A 23,251-nucleotide genomic window follows, 5' to 3' on the forward strand; every position below is an offset into this window, starting at 1 on the left:
AGGCTGAGCACAGACTCAGCGGAAAATCAGAAAACAGGGCGGGGGCGGCGCTCCGTCCTGGAGTTGGAACAATCGCCCTCACGCTCCGCCCGGCATCGCTGATAACCAAGGAAACCGGTTGCTAGGGGACCATGCTAATGAAGGACTCGCCCACTACCAAGATGGCAAACAATCCGGCTTCAGGCCAGAAACCATGTCCTTTCCTAGAGAGCCATTTTGGAGTCTGGTAAAACTCAGGTTCCGGACCGAAGCCTGGAAAACTGTCCAACCCACGTGAAGAGGAACCCGGAGGGAAAGTGCCAATTAAAACCCAAGGGGGCGGGAAGTGGACTGCTCCAGTTATTTGCCAGAGTCTTCCGGCGGGATCCGGGCGGGCTCTGCCCTTAACCAAGATGGCCGTCCCGAGGCGCCAGCGCACTGTGGAATACGGCGGCGCTTCCGGTCCCGCTGCCCTCAGCGAAGATGGCGGCAGTGGAGAAGCGGCGGCCGGCCGTGGCTCCGGCGGCCAGTTTCCCCGACAGCGGCCGGCCGGCGGTGTCCCGGGCAGCGGCAGCGACCGAGAGTGAGGAGGACTTCCTGCGGCAGGTCGGCGTGACGGAGATGCTGCGCGCGGCTCTGCTGAAGGTGCTGGAGGCGCGGCCCGAGGAGCCGATCGCCTTCCTGGCGCACTACTTCGAGAACATGGGCCTGCGCTCGCCTGCAAACGGCGGCGCCGGGGAGCCCCCGGGCCAGCTCCTGTTGCAGCAGCAGCGCCTGGGCCGCGCGCTGTGGCACCTTCGCCTGGCTCACCACTCCCAGAGGTGCGGGGCGGGGCCGGGGCGGCGCCGCTGCGGACCTGCAGCGCCAGCTCGCTGCCCGCGGGCGTGCTGGGCACTGTGGTGCGCAAGCCTCCCGGCGGGGGGGTGGGGGTGGGAGTGGGGGGGCTGGCGCCTGTAGTTCTGGCCGTCTTCGTGTGTTGTGATGCCTTTCTGCAGGTGCTGAGTTCCCCCTCGAAGCCCACGCCGCTTTTAAAAATCACAAAGCTCAGAGAGGACTTCACCCAAATTCACGGAGCGAGACCTCCGAGCCAGGTCCTAACAAGCTAGGTTTTTTCCTAGATGTGTTGTTACTAGCGTCGTTGCATCCCCATCCGTTAGGCCAGAAAATGGATATTTACAGGGCTGGGCGGTGGAGTCACCCAAGACCCCTACTCTAGGAGGTAGCTCCCATGGGGCAGGAGTGGTGTCCAGAAAGAGGCCTGCTTTAGGTACAGGGAGAGGTGCTGCAGGCACGAAGCCGGCGGGTGCACTGGCCTGGAGGCTGTAGAGCTGCAGTGTGGGACCCACAGGCTGCTTAGCCTTCTGGTGGCTGAGGCCTGGTGGGGTGGAGGACATGGCCACCCAATGGAGCACGGCCCCGCCCCCAACCGCTCTGAGCCCAAGGAAGGTGGTTGAGGACCATGGATTGAATGAATGGTCCACATCAGGGGGGTTGAGGAGAAGCTTTCTGACATGCACCGTCCACCAGACCAGGTCATGACTGGGTGTGGATGGCTAGGTCTTGGTTGAGACCCCTGGAGAGAGGCCCCTAGAAGCAGAGCCTGAGGCAAGCATCTGTGGGTAGGTAATTTTATAAGGGGTGCTTCCAGAAGAACCAAGGAAGGGAGCGGAAGCCAAGCAAGGGAGTGTTCCAGCCTGATCACCAGGGGGTCCCCGCACGTTTCAAGCACGTGCCCGCCTTTGGGCGGCCTCCCAAGAGAGTCATGGGTACAGGCCATAGGACAGCACAGAGAAGCTGGGGAGAGGTCTCAGGTGTGGGAAGGGGTGTGGAGGGTGGGCATCTGAGAAGAGCATGCATGTGTCTGAAGGTCTGCAGGGGCTGGGGTGGGAAGGGAGTCCCAGCTAGCCCCTGGGGCCACCCACTGAGATGGGAGGTCATTGGTTTGGGGAAAGCGTGCAGTGTTGCTCCAGGACTCTGAGTCAGGCTCTGGGAGAACCTTGCAGCTGGAGAGTAGACAGGTAGGTCTGCAACTGGGACAGGAGGTCATCAGCTGGGAGGGGTGTGAAGGCTTCAGGAGAACCAAGAAGAGCTCAGGACCCACCCCTGAGGAGCCCCAGCCTCAGAGAGCCCGCAAAAAAGCATGATCAGGCCAACCAGACATGCAGGCGGGAACCAGCAGAGAATGGCATCCTGGGGCATCTTGCAGGGAGGAAAGGGGCCACCATGTACAGTGGTGCGGGTCAAGCACTGCATGAAGCACTCACCTACAGGCAGCCACAAACGAGGATATTTCTAGAAATGGCTTTTTGCAGAGCTTTTTCCTAATTCACACGGAGGCACTTTGTGGACTGGGGGCAGTCCTGTGTCCGTCCGGTGGCCCGTAGTCGAGGGCTGCAAAGCGTCTGTTGGATTTAAGGCCAGGAGGGCCCTATTCCTTTCCTGTGGCTGCTGTGGCAAATTACCACAAACTTGGTGGCTTAAGGCAACAGGTATCTGGGGCACCTGGCTGGCTCAGTAGGTAGAGCACACGACTCTTGATCTCAGAGTTGTAAGTTCGAGCCCCACGTTGGGTGTAAGAGATTACTTAAACATAAAATCTTAAAAAAAGAGAAATACACACAGAAACTTATTCTCTCACAGTTCTGGAGGCTGAGAGTCTGAGATCAAGGTGTCAGTGTCCCGGGGCCATGCTCCCTCTGGAGGCTCCAGGGGAGAGGGTCCTTCCTGCCTCCCCAGCTCGGGGGTCTCCAGGCGGCCCTCCTCCCTCCAGGGTAAGCCTCCCTCCTTCTGTGTCTCTCTGTCCTCTTGTTTCTCATCTGAGGACATTTGATGTAGGGCCACCTCATCTCATCTCCACATCCTGAACTAGTTCCCTCAGCAAAGACTGTATTTCCAAATAAGGCCAGTCACAGGTTCTGGATAGATGTGCAGTTTGAGGGGGGACTCTGTTTACTGCAGTGCAGGGGCATGGGAGCCGTTGGCTGGAGGCAGTTTGGAACGGCAGGGCCACCGAGGGTGCAGTGAACGAGGGCATGTCTGCCGCTGGCATCGGGGCTCACCTGGGCCCCCCAGAGATGGAGCCAGTGGCTAACTCAGAAGACAGTGCAGTCAGGAGCCCTGAACCTTGCCTGACGGGCCAAAGGCAGAAGCCAGGCCAGGCAAGTCCCCGGGCGGAAACCAGGGGCGCCCGCTGAAGCCGGGCAGCTTCGCCCTGATGCGGAGGGGCTGACTGGGCCGGGTTGGGGCTGTCATCGGCATGAAAGGTTTGGGAAGAAGCCATCCAAACTCCCCTTGTCCTACGTCTTGCAAAATCAGAAGCGCTGGCCCCCCCGGGATTGGTGACGGTGGCAGTGGTGTGCAGTCGGCCACCCCCCTGCCAGCCCCAAGTCCCCGAGAGCACAAAACAAGCTTTATGAGACCTGCCGAGGGCCGTGTGGCCACTGAGGGGCAGAGCCGGAGCCCGAGCTGGGTGTTGTGGCCCCCGGGGCCTCTGAGCCACTGTACCGCCACAGAAAGAGCGCCACCTCGCGCCCCCATGACCCGGGAAAACGCTCGGAAGGCACCACCAAGCTCGGTTCCTTAGCTCACTCTGAGTGGGGCCATCCCAGGCCCTGCCGGGGGCTGAGTAGCACCTCTGGCCTCCACCCACCCGGTGGTAACGACCAGCAGTGTCCCCAGATCTCACCCCCATTGAGAACCTCTGGTCTAAAGCGAAACGTTTCCACGTCTCATTCTGGAGATACATGCACGTACACGTATCTTTAAAACAAACGCTCGCGCTCTTTAGCGTGACATGGCCAGAGCCAGGTGGCCCCGCATGCGGTGTGGGTGAGGGGCTGACTTGAGGCCAGTGCCCTGGAGGCCGGGTGTCTCCTTCCTCAGCACTCTGCCTGGGACTGTGATTACCTCTTTGCGTGTCTCCCTGCCCCGCGAGGCGGACGGCATCCGGACAGCCCACTGGACCGTGGCCCTGGACGCGGCTCAGAGCGCAGGAGGCCCTCCCACGTGTGGGGCGCTGTTTTAAGTCCTTGGCATGAATTCCATCCCTCTATCCTGCAACACAGGCATTAGGACCCTCATGGTCCAGACCCGCAGGGTGGGGGGCTCAGGAGCTCGGTGAACAGGGGACCCAACCGGCTCCTGGGGTTTCTCGCACCAGGCTGTCTCCATCTCTAGGGAGGAGCGAATTCGCTCAAGAGAATCGGTGGCTGGAAAAGATGAGTCTTGGGCCACGTCGGTGTCGGTCGAGACAAGCCGTGTCACGCGGCAGAAACAAACAGCCCTGACACGAAGGACTGCTTCTCACACCACGAGGCCGTGGCCGCGAGGGGCTGTGCTCACGGACTCTTGCTCGGTTTCCCCAAGTACGGCAGCGGGGAGCGGACCGTGGGGACACCACAGTCACTCCCAAAGCTGGCTCGAGAGAGGACTGCGCGTGGCTCCGCTCACCTGTCGGTGGTGGAGCCACGTCCTGTGGCTCCTCTCACTTGAGGGGCGTGGCGGGCCTTCAGAGCGCCCGCATGTCAGATGGGGTGGCTGCCACGTGGGGAGGGCGCACGGTGGCTCTGGAGACGCCACGGGCCTGGGCGCCAGGGGGCCGGCGTGTGAGCCTTCAGGGGACCCTGACGGCAGCCTCGCGAGAGACCCTGAGCCACTGCCGAGTCCCCGACCGGCAGAAACAGGCCATGAATGTTTGCTGCCATTTCAGGCCGCTGGGCTCAGGGCAGTTTGTTACGCAGCGACACGTAGCTGCTGGGGCGCCAGTGACGGCCGAGTCTGTTCACAGCGGACCTCCCCCACGTTCTTTCCTCCTCCCGGTGGAGGGAGTTAATGTTTCGGGCTCCTGCAGGGGCCCCTGTGTGGCTCGGTCGGGTAAGCGGCCAACTCTTGATTTCGGCTCATTTCAGCTCAGCTCGTGATCTCACGTTTCGTGAGTTGGAGCCCCACGTCGGGTTCTGCGCTCACATCGCGGAGCCTGCTTCCAATTCTGTGTCCCTCTTTCTGGGCCTCCCCTACTTTCGTGCTTCCTCTCTCTCTCTCTCTCTCTTTCTCTCTCTCTCTCTCTCAAAAATAAGCAAATGTTTAAAAACAAAACCCAAGTCCTGCACAGGGCTGGTTTGAGGCATCGGCTCACGTGGGTGGCAGTCGTGGTAAAGGAGTGAGCACTAACGCCACCCCAGCGCTCCCCGGGGCAGTCTCACCGACCGCTGGCTCCAGCAATGGCGAGGGGCCAACGAGTGAGAAGAGAAAGGGGTTTGTAGCCCGACCGACAGAGAAGCGAGTCCCAGCTGGCAGAGAGACCCCCCAGGCTACACTTCTGCAGCCTCTGGGCCTCGGTTTCCTCCTCTGTCGTGGGGCTCCGATCCACAGAGCTCGCTGGGTCAGCACATCCGCCCACAAGCCCCACACCGGGCAGCAGTGATGACCGCAGTGGCGGTCACGTATTGACCAGCATGTACTGAGCACCGGCCGTGCGCCAGCCCAGCCTCCACTAAGCACCCGCTGCTTACGGGCCAGCATTTGCTGGGGTCCATTGCTCGCTGGCCCATAGAAAGGTGAGACGACGTGCCCAGGTCACACGGGAGGTGAGTGGAGCCTCCGCGTACCTTCCCTCACCTGGAGCGGAGCGGAGCGGACAGAGGAGGAGTGTAAGCCTCACAGTCGCCCGGCCCCCTCCTCTCTGGGATCCCTGGCCTGACCGTGAGCCTGCACCGAGCCTCAATACCTATTGGTCACGGTGGAAATGCTAACGGGCCACCAGCCACGGTAGCGCTGGGCCACCGGCCAGGCCCTAGGCTGCCAGTCCAGTGAGGGAGTGAGACACGGGGCGAACCAGCCACCCAGGCTCACCCTGCAACCCGCACGTAGCCGCCGTGCTCCCCAATCAGCTCGTGAAGCCCCCTGCACGGCCAGGCCGTGCAGTGGAACCTGAGCCATGCCCACCTTGCGCCGACAGCTCACAGCAGGGTCAGCCCCCTCCTGTGCCGGCGCTTTTGTGCCCCAGTCGCTGTTGTAGCCATTCAGCTCTGCCTTTGCAGCGACCACAAGCAACATGTCAATGGATGCACGAGGCCTTGTGCCAATAAAGCTTTATTTACAAAATAGACGGGGGGAGGGGTGCGGGGCTGGGGCAGACTTGACCCCCTGGTGTAGTTTGCCTACTTTTGGCCCATGGGACTGTGACAGAATGAAATAAGCTAATCCGTATTAAACGCTGGGCTCAGCTTTTGGCCAAGAGTGACCACCCCGTAAGCGTAAATGTGATTGTCGGGCGGTCCCTGTGGGGCAGTGCCCGTTGGTTGACTTAGCAGACATTTCTAGAGCACCTGCCATACGCCAAGCAGTGCTCTAGGCACTAGGGTTCCTGGGCCGACATTCCAAAAGGACATCTTACACTAAGTTGGATGGTGGTAACTGCCATGGAGAAAAATAGAGGAGGCAGGGGAGGTCCCCACAGGAAAGGTGACATCTCAGTAAAAACTCAGGAGCTGGAGGGCCTGTGGGGGAAGGGCACTCCAGGCAAAGCACATAGTCCGTGCAAAGGCCCTGGGGCTCCCCCAGGCCTGGTTTGTTGGAGGAAGATAGGTGGGGACAGGGGAGGGGTCCCGGGGCTGTGCTGGACTCTGCTCAGCTGGCCCAACACGCCTATCCTCCCACAGGACGGCCTTCAACAACAACGTCGGCGTGGCCTACGAGTGCCTGAGTGCCAGTGGGCGCAAGAAGAAGCCGGGGCTGGACGGGCGCACCTACAGCGAGCTGCTCAAGCGCATCTGCCGGGACGGGGAAGCCCCCGAGGAGGTCGTCGCTCCGCTGCTGCACAAGATCCAGTGCCGGGACCATGAGGCCGTGCCGCTGGACGTCTTCCGCGCCGGGATGCTCACATGCTTCGTGCTACTGGAGTTCGTGGCGCGGGCCGGCGCCCTCTACCAGCTCCTGGAGGACCCCACGCTGGCTGTGGCCGACCGCCGCGTGGGCCAGGCCGTGCTGGACACCCTGGAGGGGGCCCTGCAGGCCAGCGCCGGGGCTGCTGTGCCTGCCTGCTTCCTGGAGGCTGGCTCGCGCCTGGGCCCCGACAGCCTGGCGCTGGCCATGGACCGCGCCCTGGTGGCTCGGCGGCCCAGCTCCCCCATGACCCGGGAGGAGTTCCTGGAGAAGGCTGCTGCCCTCTTCATAGCCAAGGTCAAGCCGGTGGGCTGAGCGCCCACACGCCTTCCCTGCCTCCTCCCCCTGGGCGGCTGGAGGCACCACAAGGTAGTAGCCCCCTGCTCCCTGGCGGAGTGCAGGTCTCAGGCCGGAACTGGAGTGTCCCTGCATGCAGCGGGCAGTGCGGGGAGCCCTCCCCACGCCCGCCTTCCAAGCTGGAATCGTACCCCAGCCCCTTCGGAGGGGAGGCCGAGGGCCCCAGGGAGCGGGCACCCCGTCCCCCCACCCCCACAAAGGCCCCTCTCCTCGGCAGTAATAAAGTCTGTGCTCGAGGCCGACCCGGTGTGTGTGCCCCCCTCCCTCCCCTCCATGTCCGCTGAAATGCTTCTCCGCTCCTGCCTCCGCTGCTCAGCGAGGCGCCCTGGACTCACAACCCTGAGACCCGGAGGCCCTGCTGTCCACAAGTGCCCCACCCAGCCAGTTCCTGGCCACGGGTTCCCCAGCTGTCGAAGGAAGAGTCCGGCTGGGCAGGTAATCGTGACGGTGATGATGGAAACGGCGGACACGTGTGAGCCCTGCAAGGTCTTATGTGCCTCCGAGGAAGGCAAATCACTACCCCGATTTTGGCAGATGGGGAAGTCGAGGCCCAGAGGAGTGAAGGGTCACCCTACCGGCAAGGGGCGTACTCCAGAACCCACACCCTCCACCACCTCTGCCACCTGCCGTCGGTCCACCCAGAACCCACACACACCTGCGAAGGCCGTCCTGTCACTGTTCACCAAGCACCCGCTGGGCACCCCTCTCCCCTCCAAGGGGATTGTCGCTTGCAAGAGGAACCCCTCTGGGAGCAGGAGGAAGGAGTCACATTCCCAGCCCAGAATGGTGGCCGGCCGATGACCTCACTCTTGTGGCCTCAGCCTCCAACTCTGGTAAATGGGACCCAGGACTCGGCCCCTTTTCTGATTGAAGGAGACCCCGTGGGAACAGAGCTTAAACCATTTTTCAGGCTACCGATGGCAAGGACCACCTTGTCTCCCCATCCCTCCCCCCTGCACAGGCCAGGTGATCAGCGAACTGTGAGTTGTGGCCACTATGTGTTTTGCAAAACCGACCACAGCAACATTTCTGTTCCCACACGCTTCCAGAATGTCCCCACCCCTCCCTCGAAAGGCAGATCAAGAGGTGAAATCCGCATTCCCTTTCACTGAGTTCGGGTGGCTTTTGTAGCACTACAGGATCTCCACGGCTAGGTCACAAAAGGTGGCAGGTCCCATGCCCCCCGCCCCGGGCTCACCGGTTCACTCAGCAGCCCCGAGTGTGGGACAGCAGGCGACTGGCAGCACCGACTGCGCAGATTCACGAGCGAGACGGATCACCGTGTTTGCCATGAAGCTTTAGGGTCATTTATCATGCAGCAATGGGCAACTGGAAGGTTAAGGAAAAGCAAGCCGCTGAATAAGTGTTGGCTGGAACGCTTCTACTGTGTCCTGCGCCCACACACAGGGATTGCTCCAGAAATTTGCAACCCAGCCGCCACGGGGCCGGGCAGCAGCAGGGACAAATCGTGGGTGAGGGCCCTGCCCACACTCGGCTCGTAGACAGGTGGGCCATCTGCATTAGGTGCATACCTGTCCCGGAGCCCAGGCAGGTGGGGGCCTCAACGGTCAGCTCTGCGGTCACTCCTTCATGACCTCAGAAGCTGAGGTGGGCACTGTGTACTGGGTCACCCCTCCCTGCTGCCCCTCTGCAGGGGAGCCACGCTGCTCAGGAAGCTCCACTCCTTCTGGGGCAGGCATTGCTAGTGAGTGATGGCCAGAAGCCAGCCCCTTTGCCTCAGGTGGAGCTTATTTGGGGGCAGCTCATGTTCCAGAGCCCCCCAGAATAGAGGGAGGCCGAGTCCAGCCAGGACAATTGCCCTGCCCCATCCAGCCTCGCCCGCTGCCTCCCTGGGTCACCATCATGCGTGGTCTTAGGTCCAGAAGTCCCCATTCGTTACGACCCCGGCTTGATCTCTGCCAGCCGCCAGAGTCCAGGGAAGCTGACACAACGTTCGCACCTGGCCTCAACTTCATAGCAGTGTGGACTAGGGGACACTACAAACCTCCCCCTTCTGGAAACACCCCCTTGCCCACTCTCTAAATGCTCCTGCCTCGCCCCGTAGCGGCCTCCTCCTATCTCAGCTTTGGGGGTCGGGGGACGTGGCCCCCCAGCTCGGTCCAGGGCCTCTCCTCACACATCCTCCTCACTTAGAATCTCACTGGCCTGAGGCACCTATTGCCGCCCGGACGCCAGGGTTCTCAAAGTCATGGCTTGGACCCCTTGCCTTGCTCTGCTCCAGACTTCGAGAACCAACCACATACCTAGGACTTCTGGAGACATCCCAAGGACACCCTAGGCCTGCTGTATCTGGGACTGAGCCTCTAGCTGACCTCCCAAACCTGGGGCTCCCCTGGAGTTTGTGGCCTCTGTGGAAGCCCCCTGTCCACCTGGGTCTGGGGGCGTGGCTGGATGCCTCCTCCCCCTCAGCTGGCCCTTTTCTGGAACAGCAGGTGACTCCTGGATGGCCAATGAGATGCAGCCCTGGGATTGTTTTTGACACAGTTGAGCTGGGAGGACCTGGCCTGAGTTCTGGAGCCATTACACCACAAGTCCTGTGAGCAAAGTCAGCACTCAAGAAAGCTGACCCAGGAGACTCCCCACCTCCTTGTCTTGCCTCTGCCCCCTCACTCTGTCTCAGGCACACCAGTCTCTAGCTGGAGCAACTTGTCCCCACCTCGGGGCCTTTGTATGTGCTAGCCCGTCTCTGTAACACTGTTACTCCAGGCCCACATGGCTCACTTCCTCCCTTCATTCTGGTCTCTGCTCAGATGCCACCTCCTGAGGGACACCTCCCCTGACCACTCTCCAAACCAACCCTCCAACCACTCCTGTTGCTAATGCCTCACCATACTGTATTTTTCTTCTTGGCAATTATTGCTACCCAAAATTGCTATTTATTTACCGATTTGTTTATGGCCTCTCTCCCTACCTCTCCAAAGGTGGGTGGCTTTGCTAGTCCTGTTCTCTGTAGCCCCAGGGCCTAGATCTGTGCATGGAAGTCATGAATCAATCAATTTTCCAGCGGAAGAATCTGAAGCTTACAGAGCTAAGTGTATTCAATTCCCACGACTGTTGTTACAAATCACCGTGAATTCAGTGGCTTAAAGTTACACACACTGGTTCTCTGACAGCCCTGGGCTCACAGGTCCTAACTCCCAGGTGTAGGCAGGGCTGGCTCCCCCGGGGGCCCCATCTCCTTGGTTTTCCGGCTTCCAGAGGTGCCGTCCTTGGCCCATGGCCCCTCCTCATCCTCAGAGCCAGAAGCACGGGGTCTGCCCATCTGTCTGACTTTGGTCCTTTGGGAATGGGGTAGATTACACAGGGCCCAACCACCGTGATTACCCAAAATGATCTCCCATCTCAAGATTCTTCTTCTTTTTAATGTAAGCTTTATGCCCAACGGACTCCAACTCATGACCCTGAGATCGAGTTGCATGCTCCAGCCAGGTGCTCTCTTCCCATCTCAAGATTCTTAATCTCATCTGCAAAGTCCCTTTTGTCCTGTGAGGTGGTATAGTCACAGGCTCTGGGATTAGGATGTGGACGGCTATGGGAGGTGAGGGGGGCATTATTCTCTCCCACGGTAAGTGACCGGCCCCATGGCACAACCAGGAAAAGGCAGGGCTGACCTCGAAGCCAGTTCTATTGCATCCAGAGCACACTGGCCTTGAAGCCTCTGTCTTAGGACTCCATTTCTCTCTACCCTTGAGGGGCCGCATTCTCTCCTGTCCGTCCCTTTATTCCACTCCTGCAGTCCCTGCCTCCTGAGATCACGTCTTCCTTCTCAACCGGCATGATTGCAGCAAAATGCCACTGTATACCTCTCCATAACATCTTCAACGCCCATGCTAAGAGTTTTCCAAATATTATCTCATGTAACTCATTTTACAGATAGAGAAACTGAGACCTGGCTTAGCATCCCAGGGCCATTTCCAAGGTCAGAGCAGAACTTAGGTTTGAATGCAGGGCGCTCCTGTGGCACGTGATGGGAGGCCCACATCAAACTGGCTTCATAAGAACGAAAGTAATTTATCAGCTTGCACCTCTGGAGCATTCAGAGGTCAGCATGGCTGCATCCAGGAGCACACACAGGGTCATCAGGATCCCCGAGTGCCACCTTTGTTCGTAGGGCTTGTGGTGATAAGACGGTCCCCTAACCTCAGGCCAGGTCCCCACTCAGTCACCCCAGCCCAGTGTTCTCAGAAAAAGTCCCAGAGCCGCATCTCATTAGATGGTTAGCCACATGCTGTTCCTGAACCAACCAGTGCAGCCAGGGGCTTGGAACGCTCTGATTGGGTGACCCGTCCCTGCAGCCAGGGTTTGGGGGGTCAGTCCAATTTGAACCTTACAGACTAAGAATGAGAAGCCCCTAAGGGAAAATCAAGGTGCTGTGGACACCCCAGATGACCAGCACTCCAGGATATTTCAGAGCCCAAGGAGCAGGCCTTCCTGGGGGATGAGGCCCCATGTGGCACCTGCTGGAGCGGCCATAAACTTGGTACCTCCCTTTACCTCTCCAAGGCCACCCCGCCCACCCAACACTTTGTGGGGCTGTGGGGATTACATAGGGAGATCCTGGGAAGCCTCTCTGGAAGAATCACGATTAGCTCTCACGACCGTTTATCTATAAGCTACCACACGCCAACGCCGACACTGCTGCTATAGGCAGAGAATGAGCGTCAGAGTGCACTTGGCACAGGGTACACAGTCCTTTTACAGCTGAGGGGCCCACTCCACGCGCCTCCAAGGAGGGCAGAGGTTCTGAGACTCGAAGCCCAGAGCCCCCTTTATGGATGAGACAGCCAAAGCCCCAGGCTTGGGTCAGCCATCTGAAGCTCAGCTCTGCCCGGGGTTCCTTCTCAGAGTACCCTGACTCTCTCCCCTGTGGAGATGTTGCTCACCTTGCCCCAGACAGGTTTACACCTGCCTGTCCTCAGCTGGGACACCTGGAGGAGGGCCGAGCCCAAGGTGTTGCAGCTATTGGCTGCCCCTGACACCTGCCAACAAGGCCACAGGCACATCCCAGGGCGGGACCACATCAGGGGCCACTGGCCCAACGCCCACTCTCATGGGGAGCGGTCACCCTGAGGTTGTGCAGGATGTTGGCCTGGGCACCACGTCTGACTCTCATGCCCAAGTGTCCCAGCAAGGGTTGTGTGTCTAGGCCTCGGACCAGCCAGATCTGAGCTCAGCCACAGTCGGAAGGACAAGCTGGGGTGGAAGGTCAGTCTACGATTCGGGCACAAGCAGGGCTCAGCCGAGGGTGGGACTCAGGCGGGGGGTTCGACCAGGATGGGTGCTGAATCAACACTGCCGAATGAAACCCGAAAGCGGAGGTGCACTGATCTCCCCAGCTTCCCTGGGGAGCAGTGTCTTGCCCATCTCTGGATTCTAGTTCGTCGGACCGAATTGAGCAGGGAGGTCACTCCTCACCTCTGCCTCGAGAAACTGAGGCACCGCCCAACGAGGACCGGGTCTGCGGACCCCAGACACTGCCTCACCCCACCCTCCCGCCTACCCACTGCCGGCCGGGCCGCCCTTTCCGCTCGCTCAGAACCGCCGGAGAAGGGAATCCGCCTCCGTCCTCCCTTCCCGGGCCAAAGGACCCCGCCCCGGCCCGCCCCCGGCCCCACCCCGTGCTGGGACGTCATAAAAAAGACCCCAAAAGCTCAGCGGCCGGTGCCGGGACGACGCAGCCCAACCCTGCCCGCCTCCCCGCGCACAGGCGTCCTGGATGCTAGTCCGAGAGGGGGGCGGCGGCGGCCTCCCGGGGGTCGAAAGCTCCAAGGCGCCTGCGCGCTCGGCCCCCTCCCTCCCTCCCTGCGGTTGCGCCTGCGCGCTCGGCGGGCCGGGGGCGGGGACTCCACTTCCCGGCGTGCCCCGCGGGCGGGCGCGCAGGTGCGGTCCGGGCCCGGCCGCCGCGCGCAGGCGCAGTCGGGGGGAGGGGGGGGCCGGCGGCGGCGCGCAGGCGCAGCGTGGGGCGGGGCGCGCGGGTCAGGCCGAGGCGAGCGCCGGGCGGGCGGCGGTGCCAGAGCGAGTGGAGCGCTCAGGGGCCCAGAGCGGCGGCGGCGGCGGCGGTGGCGTAGAAGAGGAAGGCGGCGGCGGCGGCCCCAGCCCCGGCGCCTCCCCGGCCGGCGCGCGGCCCGGCCCGTCCCGCGCCTCCGCGGCGGCCCCACGGCCCAGCGCGCCCCCGACCCCGGGCCCCGCCGCCGCCGCCGCCGCCGCCGCCGCCATGGCCCGGCCGCTGGTGCCCAGCTCGCAGAAGGCTCTGCTGCTCGAGCTCAAGGGGCTGCAGGAGGAGCCGGTGGAGGGCTTCCGGGTGACCCTGGTGGACGAGGGCGACCTGTACAACTGGGAGGTGGCCATCTTCGGGCCCCCCAACACCTACTACGAGGGCGGCTACTTCAAGGTGAGCCCGCGGCTCGCAGTCCCGGTTCCCACCCGGCCTCTGTGCCCGCGGCGGTCCCCGTCTCCCTCGGTCTAGCTGGTGGTTCTCTCGGCCACCCCTTCCGTCCCTGGAAGCAGCGGCCGGTCTGCCGGATCCCCGGAGAGAGGGCTCGGGGCGCTCCCTGTTTGTTTGGGTGTGGGGCTCGTGCTTACCTCAGCCTCTGGCGGACCCGGGCCCTCAGCTGCCTTCCCCGCCCCCTGCCCGGAGGAGACAAAGAGCCTCCCCAGACCTAGCAAGCTCTATTGTTGGGGAGCACGGGGTTGGGGAAGGGAGGGAGGGAGGCCAGACTGGGGGGGCTGCTCCGCCACTTGTTTGGGTTCCAACAAAGGCTCAGATGGGGCCTTGCCAGCTGGGGCCTGCTTGGAAAGCAGCCACTCTTCCCGATAGCAGCCGGCCAGGCCCACTTGGCTTCCTCTGGAGCTTTATGTAAGTTGTTCTCTAGGGAACGTTGAGGCAAGACTGTGGCATCACTGCCACTCTCCACTTTGTCCCTGGGAGCCACACCTCAGAGAGCAACCCCACGGACCTGGGACCCGGGACCCTGGCCTCCAAACCTGGGGCCCCTCTCTTGCCGCAACTTGCTTTTCTCGGGTTTCGCTGAGCAGGTGTCCTTTTGGGGCTCAAATCTCACGTCTGGGTCGTTTTCTCTGTCCCCTGTGATAGTTTCATCCCGGGCAGTTCTTTTCTGGGAGCAGGGAGGGGGTGCTGGCCCTGGCACTGGCTGTGTTTCGCGCTAGTGTGACAGAAAATCTGAGCCAGAACCCAGGCAGCTTTCTTGATCTCACCGTTTGAGCCCCCACGTGGCCTTGGAAGGACCCTTGTCAGATTGTAGGGCTTTGCTCTTTGAGCCGGAGGGATGGGGCAAGGGGTCTGCCTGCATGAGAGGTGGGGAAAGGGCCCTCAGCCTGGGAACACCCTCCCCCAGCCCTGCCAGGTTGGGGGGGGGGGGCGGGCAGAAACCACAGCTAGGCCAGGCTGTGGGGGAGGGGCGGGTGATACTCCCAGGACAGATGTCTGCGTTTGCACTTTTGGCTCCCGTTTTAGCTGAGCCTGCTCAGTGGCTGTGAGGGAGCAGCCTGGTCTGCTGGGGGTGAGTCCCGAGTTGAGATTCCCCTGGTGTTGGGGTGGGATGGGGGGAGGACTGTGGACCGCTCCCGCCTGAGTTGTGCATCAGCAATCCGGCCTCTTGCTTGCGGGGACTGGGTTTGGGGTTGATCACCTAACGGTCCAACTAGATCCCTCCCCCAGCCTCCTTTGTGTGCTTCAGGCTGGAGGGGTGGGAGCTCCATTCAGAGCCGGAGGTGGAGTCCCAGCCTGAGGCCACAGCGAGACTAAGAGACGAAGTGAGCTCACGGATCTGGAAGGAAAGGATGTGGGCTTCTGACTCTTGCTCACTAACTGGTTGCAGGGGATCCTCCACACTAGGGTTGGGGGATTGTCCCGTTTTTCTGGAGAAGAATGGACTGGGGGTGGGGCCCTGCCAGATTCGAACACATCTGCCATAGGTTGTGTTGTGTTGTGTCCTCAGAGAAGCCGGCGGGGGACCCGGGGTGGTTTTGGCATCCACCCTGATCCTCCTGTCGAGGCGTGACTGGGTGGGGAGACCCTCTGCGGCAGGTGTGGAACAGCCAGACTGGGAAGTGCCTGGCGGCCACCGCCACTTCCCAGCCGCTTCCTGCAGCGCCTTCCTTGTCCTTCATGGGCCATGGTGAGCATTTGGGCAACGCAGTGTACTCAAGGGGGTGCCAGAGAGACGCGGTTCAACGACCTCCTCCCAGCTTGCTTGCTGTGTATCCTTGGGCAAGGTACTTTCCTTCTCTGAGCCTCAGTTTGCTCAGTAGTGAAGGCATCTCTGGGGATGCTTGAGACAAGATGAGGTAGGACTTGCTGGGTGTTTGAGAACAGCTGTCCTCGGGGCCATCGCTTAGAAACCTGTAGGGCAGGTTCTGAGCTCCAGGTTTGCTCTGCAGTCACCAGTAAGTTACCTGCCTCCCAGGCCTCAGCACAATCACCCAGGAACAGAGGGACTTCTAAATGCCCCCGTGCCCCTGCCCAGGAGGGTGACTCTCCAGAGATGGGCCTGGGAAGCTCCAGCAGAGGAGCCCAGCTTTGGCTCCCAGCACACTGGCTCGCCCGGGAGAGCCTGGAGCACCACCAGGACCCTAGGCCAGACATCCCCATGTCTGGGACTGGGGCTCAGGCCGCAAACGAAGCTCCTTCACCTGCTGAGGCCTCGGCAGGCAGCCCTCCCCAGTCTGCCCCAGGACCTTCCTGTCTGCCTTCCTGGCCCCCCAGGATGGATGCTTGTGGGCAGAGAGCCCATCCGTCCAGCGCTGACTCATCTCCTCCCACAGAGCCCAGCCCACAGAGGTGTCGGGAATGATTGCCGAGTGAACACACATCTATTTTTAACCTTCCCCACAGCCTGGAAACTGAGGCCTAGGAGTCGCCGCCATGCTGGGGGTGCACAGCTCCCTGGGGCCTGGCTCCTGGCCCCTCCCACGGGCCTGGGCCAAGAATGGCCTTGGAGTTGCCCTTCAGCAGCAGGAGGGGGGCCAGGGTCCGCTCAGGCCACCCCAAAGAGTCCTGGGGGGGGGGGTCTGTGAGGGGTGACCAGCAGGGTCCAGGCGGTCCTCCTACAACAGGGGGGGTCTGTCCTGGCCAGTGTCCTTGTTTGTGTGTTCGTGGGCACAGTCCCTGAGCAGTGGCCAGCACTGGCTGAGCTTTTCTGCTCTCTGCCCCTCCCCAGGCACGCCTCAAGTTCCCTATCGACTACCCCTACTCCCCGCCAGCCTTCCGGTTCCTGACCAAGATGTGGCATCCCAACATCTACGAGGTGAGCCCACCGGGCAGGCCCCTCCCAGCTCCCCTGTAGTGGGGAGGGCACTGCGCTGCCTGGTGGCAGTGCTGTGGGCGCTGACCCCTCTCTCCTGTCCTCACACAGACGGGGGATGTGTGCATCTCCATTCTCCACCCCCCAGTCGATGACCCCCAGAGTGGGGAGCTGCCCTCAGAGCGCTGGAACCCTACGCAGAACGTCAGGTGAGGCTGGGCCAGACCTTGCAGGAGGGACTGGTCAGCACATGGACCCCTGGCCCCCGCAGCATTCCTGACCTTGCTCCTTCGGGGCCTCTTCAGGGCCATGACTCTCCAGAGTACCGTGGCATCTGTCCAAACTGGCCTCCCACCAGGATACTGGGGGCCCCAAAGACCCCAGGACCAATTCTGCTAGCCTCTCCTCTCATTTCTTGGTGCCCCCTGCCCCATCCACCATGAGGAACAGCCTCTGGGAGTCTCGGGTCTGTGTCTTCCCTCCCATGGCCCCTCTGCCTGCCCCTGGGATCTCCCCTCCGTCTCAGGGCTGAGCTGCTCATCCTGAGTGGGCTAGCCTCCCTGCCTCGCAGCCTGCACGTCTTTAGTCCAGCCCGAACTATTGTAGAAGTTGGTGGCACAGAGGGACCTGTTTGCCCGCAGAATGCCTCGGGGATAGGGACATGTGGGACAAAGGTGGTCCTGGCTTCAGCTGCTCCCGCGTCATGTTGTCCTGGGAGCTGGGCGGGCAGGTAGATGGACTGGGGGGGGGGGGAGGGGGCTCGGACCCTGCTGTTCTTGGGGCCTGAGACAAAAAGGGACAACGAGAAGTCCAGTCAGATGTCATCTGCAGGGTTGGGGGGCTGTGAGGGTCCCCAGGCAGGTGCTGGCTTCAGAGTGTCCGGAAGCTCCCCAGTGACGCTTGGGCCTGGGCATAGCCTGAGAGCCCAGCTCCTAGGTGGGTGGCGTGGGCCAAAAACGCCCTGCACCTGTTGACTCCCTGCTTCCCCAGGACCATCCTGCTGAGCGTCATCTCCCTCCTCAACGAACCTAACACCTTCTCGCCGGCGAACGTGGATGCCTCTGTGATGTACAGGAAGTGGAAAGAGAGCAAAGGCAAGGACCGGGAGTACACGGACATCATCAGGTGAGGAGGGCTTCTGTGCAGGCCCACACACCTCCAGCTTGCTCATGGCCAGCAGTCCCAGTAGGGACTTGCAGCCCTGGGGAGGAGCCAGCCAGCCTGAAGCCTACACCTTGGTTCTTCTGCTGGTCTCCTTGCCCTCAACCTTGCCCCCCCCCCTTTTTTTTTTAAAGAAAATGGGTGTTCTCTTTCTCTGTCGCACGGTGAGGTGCCCCAGTGTGTGTCGCAGATGTGTAGCTTAATGCCTGTGAGATGTGTAACACGGTGTGTGCATTCAGAGCACCTGTGGTGCACGTGTGTCGCACACAGACCTGGTGGCACATACATACAGAAGCCCCTGAGTGGTGACCGCCAGGCTTTAACAAGGGTTCACTGCAGTTTCTTTGCTTTGTAACTAAAAGAGCAGAGACTCTCCCGGTCTTCCGTCATGCCCCCGCCCCTCTCCCCTCCCTCCTGGGGAGCCTCTCCCAAGCATTGCGGGGCCTCCTGTCTGCATTTTGGCCCCTGACGCCTATCTATAAACGCTCCGGGCCCACGGTCCTTCGGGTACCTGCTCCTGACATCAACTCTGTTTTCCTACTTTCTTTTGGGGAGGAACATATGTTTTGTGTACTGCTGAGGCCTGGTTTATGTCACGTTGTGTCTTTTCTGCTCAGTGGTTTCTTGCTGTGAACATCATTTACATTTGTAATTTTGAAGCTTGGAATCATTTCCTAAAGGCAGAAAATGATCATGATACTAGCGCATTTAGAAAATTGCTGTCTTTTCTAGAAAATAAGTTTTGTCTGGTTAGGAAAGCGATGCATCACTTGGGGATTGGCCAGGACTAATCCTCCACCTGGCGGGTGGTCATTTCCAGTGCTCTCCCCTTCTGAATAAACAGGTGAGCACCCTTGGAAAGGGACCTTTGCACGGGATGGACACTCAGCGGGCAGGTGCGGGACCAGGGTGGGAACCTGGTCTAAGGCCCTGGGTGTACACGCTGTCCGCTTAGGGCCTAGAGCTGCTTGTGCTTGACCCCCTTTTCTCTCTGCCTGGATTTGTGTGAGCTGCTCTGTGTCTGTTGTCCATTGTTACTTTTGAATGCGGGTTTACTGACTCATTTCATGACAGACTTAACTCTTTGTTAGGTTTTTCCTAGATACCCTTTCAGTTTGTCATTTTTTAAGTTTTATTTAGGTAATCTCTACTCCCAACGTGGGGCTCGAACTCATGACCCCAAGATCAAACATGCTTTTCCGACCCTGCCAGTCAGGCACGCCCCCCCCCCCCCCATCATTTACCTTTTAATTAAAAAAAAAAATGGGTAAGTCATGTGCACACCTACATTAGGACCCAGCCACTTGAGGTCTGAGCATTTACCCAAGAGAAACGGGGGCGCTTGTCCACACCGGTACGCACACGAATGTTCAGAACAGTCTCGATTTGCCAAAGCTGTGAACGGCCCAGGCGTACAGCCGCAGGCAAGGAGGGAGCAGGCCGGGGCCTGTCCACGTAGCCTCAGAAAGCACGTTGGTGTCTGTCAGAGAGGCAGAATGTAAAAGACACAGCAGAACCTCCGGGGGTGAGGGGTATGTTTGCGACCTCGCTTGCGGGGCAGCGTCTCAGGACATACGTGGGTCAAAACTCACCGCCATGCACTTTAAGTTGCCACAGTTCACACAGACGAAGCCCCAGAAACAACTGTGTGCTGAGAAGGCAACACATGCTGTGTTCGTGATAGAGAAACACACGCATCCTGAGAGAAACGAAAAGGAAGCCCCGTAACACTAACACCTGACGATTTCTGTGTAGCCCTCCAGACACCCACGTCCACCACCACCCTGCCCTGGCAGCCGCTGATCTGCGTGCTAGAAACGTGGAGAACCGCGCCGTGCACGGGCCTCACACGCTGTTCCGCATCGTGTGCCAGAGCTCTTTGCCGCCTCGTGCTTCGCGCTGGACACACGCAGGTGTCAGGGGTCCACAGCCCGTAGCTGCAGGCCGTTTCTGTTGATTTTGGTTCTCTTTCCTCTGAGTGAAGTTGTGCCGGTTTTCTTCCGTGGACCTGGCCCGTTTTTTGCTGCTTCCGTGGTATTTTACGTGAGCAGAATTTTCTGAACGATTTCTGCGGTGTTGCACGTGTGACCTGAGTGCATCAGAGCCCCCTCAAGCCACACACGCGGCCCCAGGGTGACCCATGCGCATGTAGGGCAGCCCCTTCCCCCGTTTGTTTGTTCCCCGTTGTCGTCCCAGGATAGCCGTCCCCCGATGCCGGGCGGGGTCACAGCCTTGGGTCTGTGGAAGTGAGGAGGCGCTGAGCGGGGTGTCTGCCACGAGCGATGCCGGGTGCTCTGCAGGCCTCCCGGTGCTGCTGCGCGGGACCCTCGTGGGGTCTCGGGGCGAGGGCGCTCGGCTCAGCTCCGTGGCGGGGGGTCCTGCCCACATGGCCTGTTCTTCGCCCCAGTTTTTCCCAGCACCTCCCACGTGGTGCCAAAATTAAAACCAGACTGTTTTTATCCCTGAAGACTCCCCGTGGGCTGGCTCACATGCGCCCACGTGAGCAAGGCTGTGACGGGCGCTTCTGCCCGCCTGTCCCCCCGCCCCCGCCAAGTGTGTTCCCCGCACAACGGGGGCAGAGCCGGCTGACTTGGAGCCCCCCCCCCCCCCAGTGGGGCGATGCTGCAGGGTGTCCGTCTGGGGTGTCATCTGTGCTGGGACGTGGGCTCTCAGTGTCCACCCTGCCACAGCTCATGGGGGCACCACGCCGAGTCCCCAGGAGAGCTGTCTGCTCTGTCCTGGGCGTGACCCATGGCGCCTGTCACCTCCTGGGCCCGCGTTCGCTTGTCCCCATTTCCCCCTGGCGTTGGCCCTCTTCATCCGCTCCGCCCCTGTCCCGTCGCCCCTGGTGGCTGATGTCTGCCGGCTCGAACCGCAATAGTGGCTTCACCCTCCCACGGGGTGCTGCCGGTCTCCATGATTCCTCTCTGGTGGCTCAAGGGGCCCTCCCCTGTGGCGTCTGTGCTCCTGCCTGCAGGGCCCCGAGGAGACAGAGCGGTGACCTGTGGGCCCGTGTCTCCCGCAGGAAGCAGGTCCTGGGGACCAAGGTGGACGCGGAGCGGGACGGCGTGAAGGTGCCCACCACGCTGGCTGAGTACTGCGTGAAGACCAAGGCGCCAGCGCCCGACGAGGGCTCAGACCTCTTCTACGACGACTACTACGAGGACGGCGAGCCCGAGGCTGAGGCCGACAGCTGCTTCGGGGACGACGAGGACGACTCCGGCAACGAGGAGTCCTGACAGGGCGACCCCGAGAATAAACGTACAGATTTTACCTCAGCAGCCCCGGACTGTGTGGCGAGACTGCCCCATGGGAGGGGTGCTGCCCGGCCCCCTGGGTGGTCTCCTCCCGGGCGTCGCCCTCCCTTCCCGCGCGCGTGTGTCCCGGGTCCCTTGCAGCCCGCCAGGTGGGGCGGGCCTGGGCGGCGGTGGCCTGAGGGATGCGGACCTGCCCGTGTGCGTGTTCAGCTCCTGCTGGCCGAGCCAGAGACTTGAGCCTGCGGCTCGCGCTGACGGATTCACTTGTGGTCACCTCTTCTCTCTGCTTTGGTTTGTTTGGAATCTAAATAAAACGACTTTATGAGAAGCTGCAGAACCAACTGTCCTTGGCCTTCCCGAAGGACCGCAGAGAGCGGTGGGCCACCAGGTGCCCCTTCCGGGCCGGGTCACGGCCCCAGATTCTCGGGGCCAGCTGGTCTGCTGGCGGGGCCGGCCATCGGGCCCCAGGCGGCCCCTCTGTGGCCGCAGCACCCCCAAGGAGTCCTGCGTGCTGGTGTCACCCAGGCCCGGTGGCTTCATTTCAGTGTAACTGTTAAGTCCAGAGTGGCCTGGGCTCAGGGTCAGATGGCATCAGGACTGAGGTTCCCCCCTTGGGTCAGACGAGCACACGCCCAGCCTGACCAGTCACTGCGCCTGGGGCTCAGACGACCCCACACAGGTGGGGGACGGGCCAGAGGGGCAGGTACATCCAGGGTGCACACAGATCCCCACGGCGGCCTGCACACGCCTTTCCCGGTTTGCCCTCGCGGTCTGGTGGTGTTTTAACCTGAATGATGTTTCTCCATTAAAACGTGGAAGGTTTCACTCTTCATCTCTGGCTTTTCTTAAACCCGGAGGGAAGTGCAGGGTGGGGAGGGGCCCCTCTGGACTCAAGTGGTGTTCTCGGCGGGACTGTGGCGGCCACACCTGTTCCCACTCCTCCTGCACCTAGTTTGGGCCTCTGAGCTCTGTGGTGTATCACCAGCGACGCAGCCTCCGGAGTGGGAGCCTGGGCGTGTGACCCTCGCCCGTGTGCTGAGCAGGTGCAGGCAGGGCCAGGCCAGTGGCTCATGTTTATAACCTCCACAGGGCGCCGAGGCCAGGCTGGGCACTCCCTTCACCTCAGCCTAGCGGCATTTCCGGGGAGCGGTGTGGGGGGCTGGCAGCCTGCACGAGAAGACCTTGGTGGAGGTCTGGAAGCGGATGGCACGGTGGGGTGGCCCGTCCCCGCCCCACCCTGTCCGGGTGTCCTCACGGCACGGCGGCACGGGCTCCGGCGGGAGGACCCCGGGAGCAAGGCCGCTTCAACACTCGGGGGTCACACGCACCACTTCTGCACAGGGCTGGACACGGGCGTGCACCCACCCAGACCCGAGGGGAGGGGCGCGGACCACACGTCTCCATAGGAATCGTGTTCCCTTCATACCGTCCCCCACACAACTGCCAAGGAAGCTTCTGCACAGAGATCTGACTGATACCTGAGGCCTTGGGGTTCACATCCCATAACCTATCTGCAAAACAGAGATCATAATTAGGGTTGCCCGGGGGCGCCTGGTGGCTCAGTTAGACGTCCCGACTTCAGCCCTGGCCACGATCTCACGGTTCATGAATTTGAGCCCCACATTGGGCTCTGTGCTGACAGCTCAGAGCCTGCTGAGAATTCTCTCTCACTCTCTCTGCCGCCCTCTCACTGTCTCTCTTTCTGAAAAATAAACCTTAAAATAATTAGGGTTGCCCAGTTAAATATAAATTTCAGATAAATCATTCTTACTGTATATATGTGTATATATAATATGGTGGGTATATATCCTGTGCAGTGTTTGGGACATGTTTAGAAAGTATTTGTTGTTTATCTGAAATTCCAAGAACTCTCTATTTTTATTTTTATTTTATTTTATTTTTTTTAATTTTTTTTTTCAACGTTTATTTTTTTTGGGACAGAGAGAGCCAGAGCATGAACGGGGTAGGGGCAGAGAGAGAGGGAGACACAGAATCGGAAACAGGCTCCAGGCTCCGAGCCATCAGCCCAGAGCCCGACGCGGGGCTCGAACTCACGGACCGCGAGATCGTGACCTGGCTGAAGTCAGACGCTTAACCGACTGCGCCACCCAGGCGCCCCAAGAACTCTCTATTTTTAGTTATTCGATTTGACCGTCCGGATACTAATGGAGCCTACTTCCTGGGGGTGGTTACGGCTAAACTAGACAGGACATGTGAACACACGCTATAAATGCTGATTTTTCTGGAACTCATCCCTGGCCTGACACACCCGACTGGGTGAGGACAGGATGCCACCAAATGGGCAGTAATGGTTTCCAGAGTCTCTGCACC

At 60.8% G+C, this 23,251-nt stretch overlaps 2 protein-coding genes across 3 annotated transcripts; both read left to right on the forward strand.

Annotated features, from left to right (window-relative positions):
* The first annotated feature begins 390 nt into the window (after positions 1-390).
* Positions 391-7,460, forward strand: TPGS1 (tubulin polyglutamylase complex subunit 1). The gene is made up of 2 exons (XM_043585967.1): positions 391-800; positions 6,639-7,460. Exons 1-2 carry the CDS (start codon positions 463-465, stop codon positions 7,174-7,176), a joined length of 876 nt encoding a protein of 291 aa, XP_043441902.1. The 5' UTR covers positions 391-462; the 3' UTR covers positions 7,177-7,460.
* Positions 7,461-13,162: 5,702 nt separating this feature from the next.
* CDC34 (cell division cycle 34, ubiqiutin conjugating enzyme) lies at positions 13,163-21,750 on the forward strand. 2 transcript variants are annotated; one of them, XM_043585962.1, is made up of 5 exons: positions 13,163-13,630; positions 16,419-16,505; positions 16,614-16,711; positions 17,493-17,627; positions 20,689-21,750. In XM_043585962.1, the coding sequence occupies exons 1-5, from the start codon at positions 13,454-13,456 to the stop codon at positions 20,900-20,902; spliced, it is 711 nt and encodes a 236-aa protein (XP_043441897.1). In that variant the 5' UTR covers positions 13,163-13,453; the 3' UTR covers positions 20,903-21,750. The 2 variants fall into 2 exon arrangements, with proteins under 2 accessions (XP_043441897.1, XP_043441898.1); XM_043585963.1 differs by having other exon boundaries at positions 13,404-13,630; positions 20,641-21,750.
* Positions 21,751-23,251: the final 1,501 nt, after the last annotated feature.

The sequence above is a fragment of the Prionailurus bengalensis genome, chromosome A2 (genome assembly GCF_016509475.1).
Source record: "Prionailurus bengalensis isolate Pbe53 chromosome A2, Fcat_Pben_1.1_paternal_pri, whole genome shotgun sequence".
Classification (NCBI taxonomy): domain Eukaryota; kingdom Metazoa; phylum Chordata; class Mammalia; order Carnivora; family Felidae; genus Prionailurus; species Prionailurus bengalensis.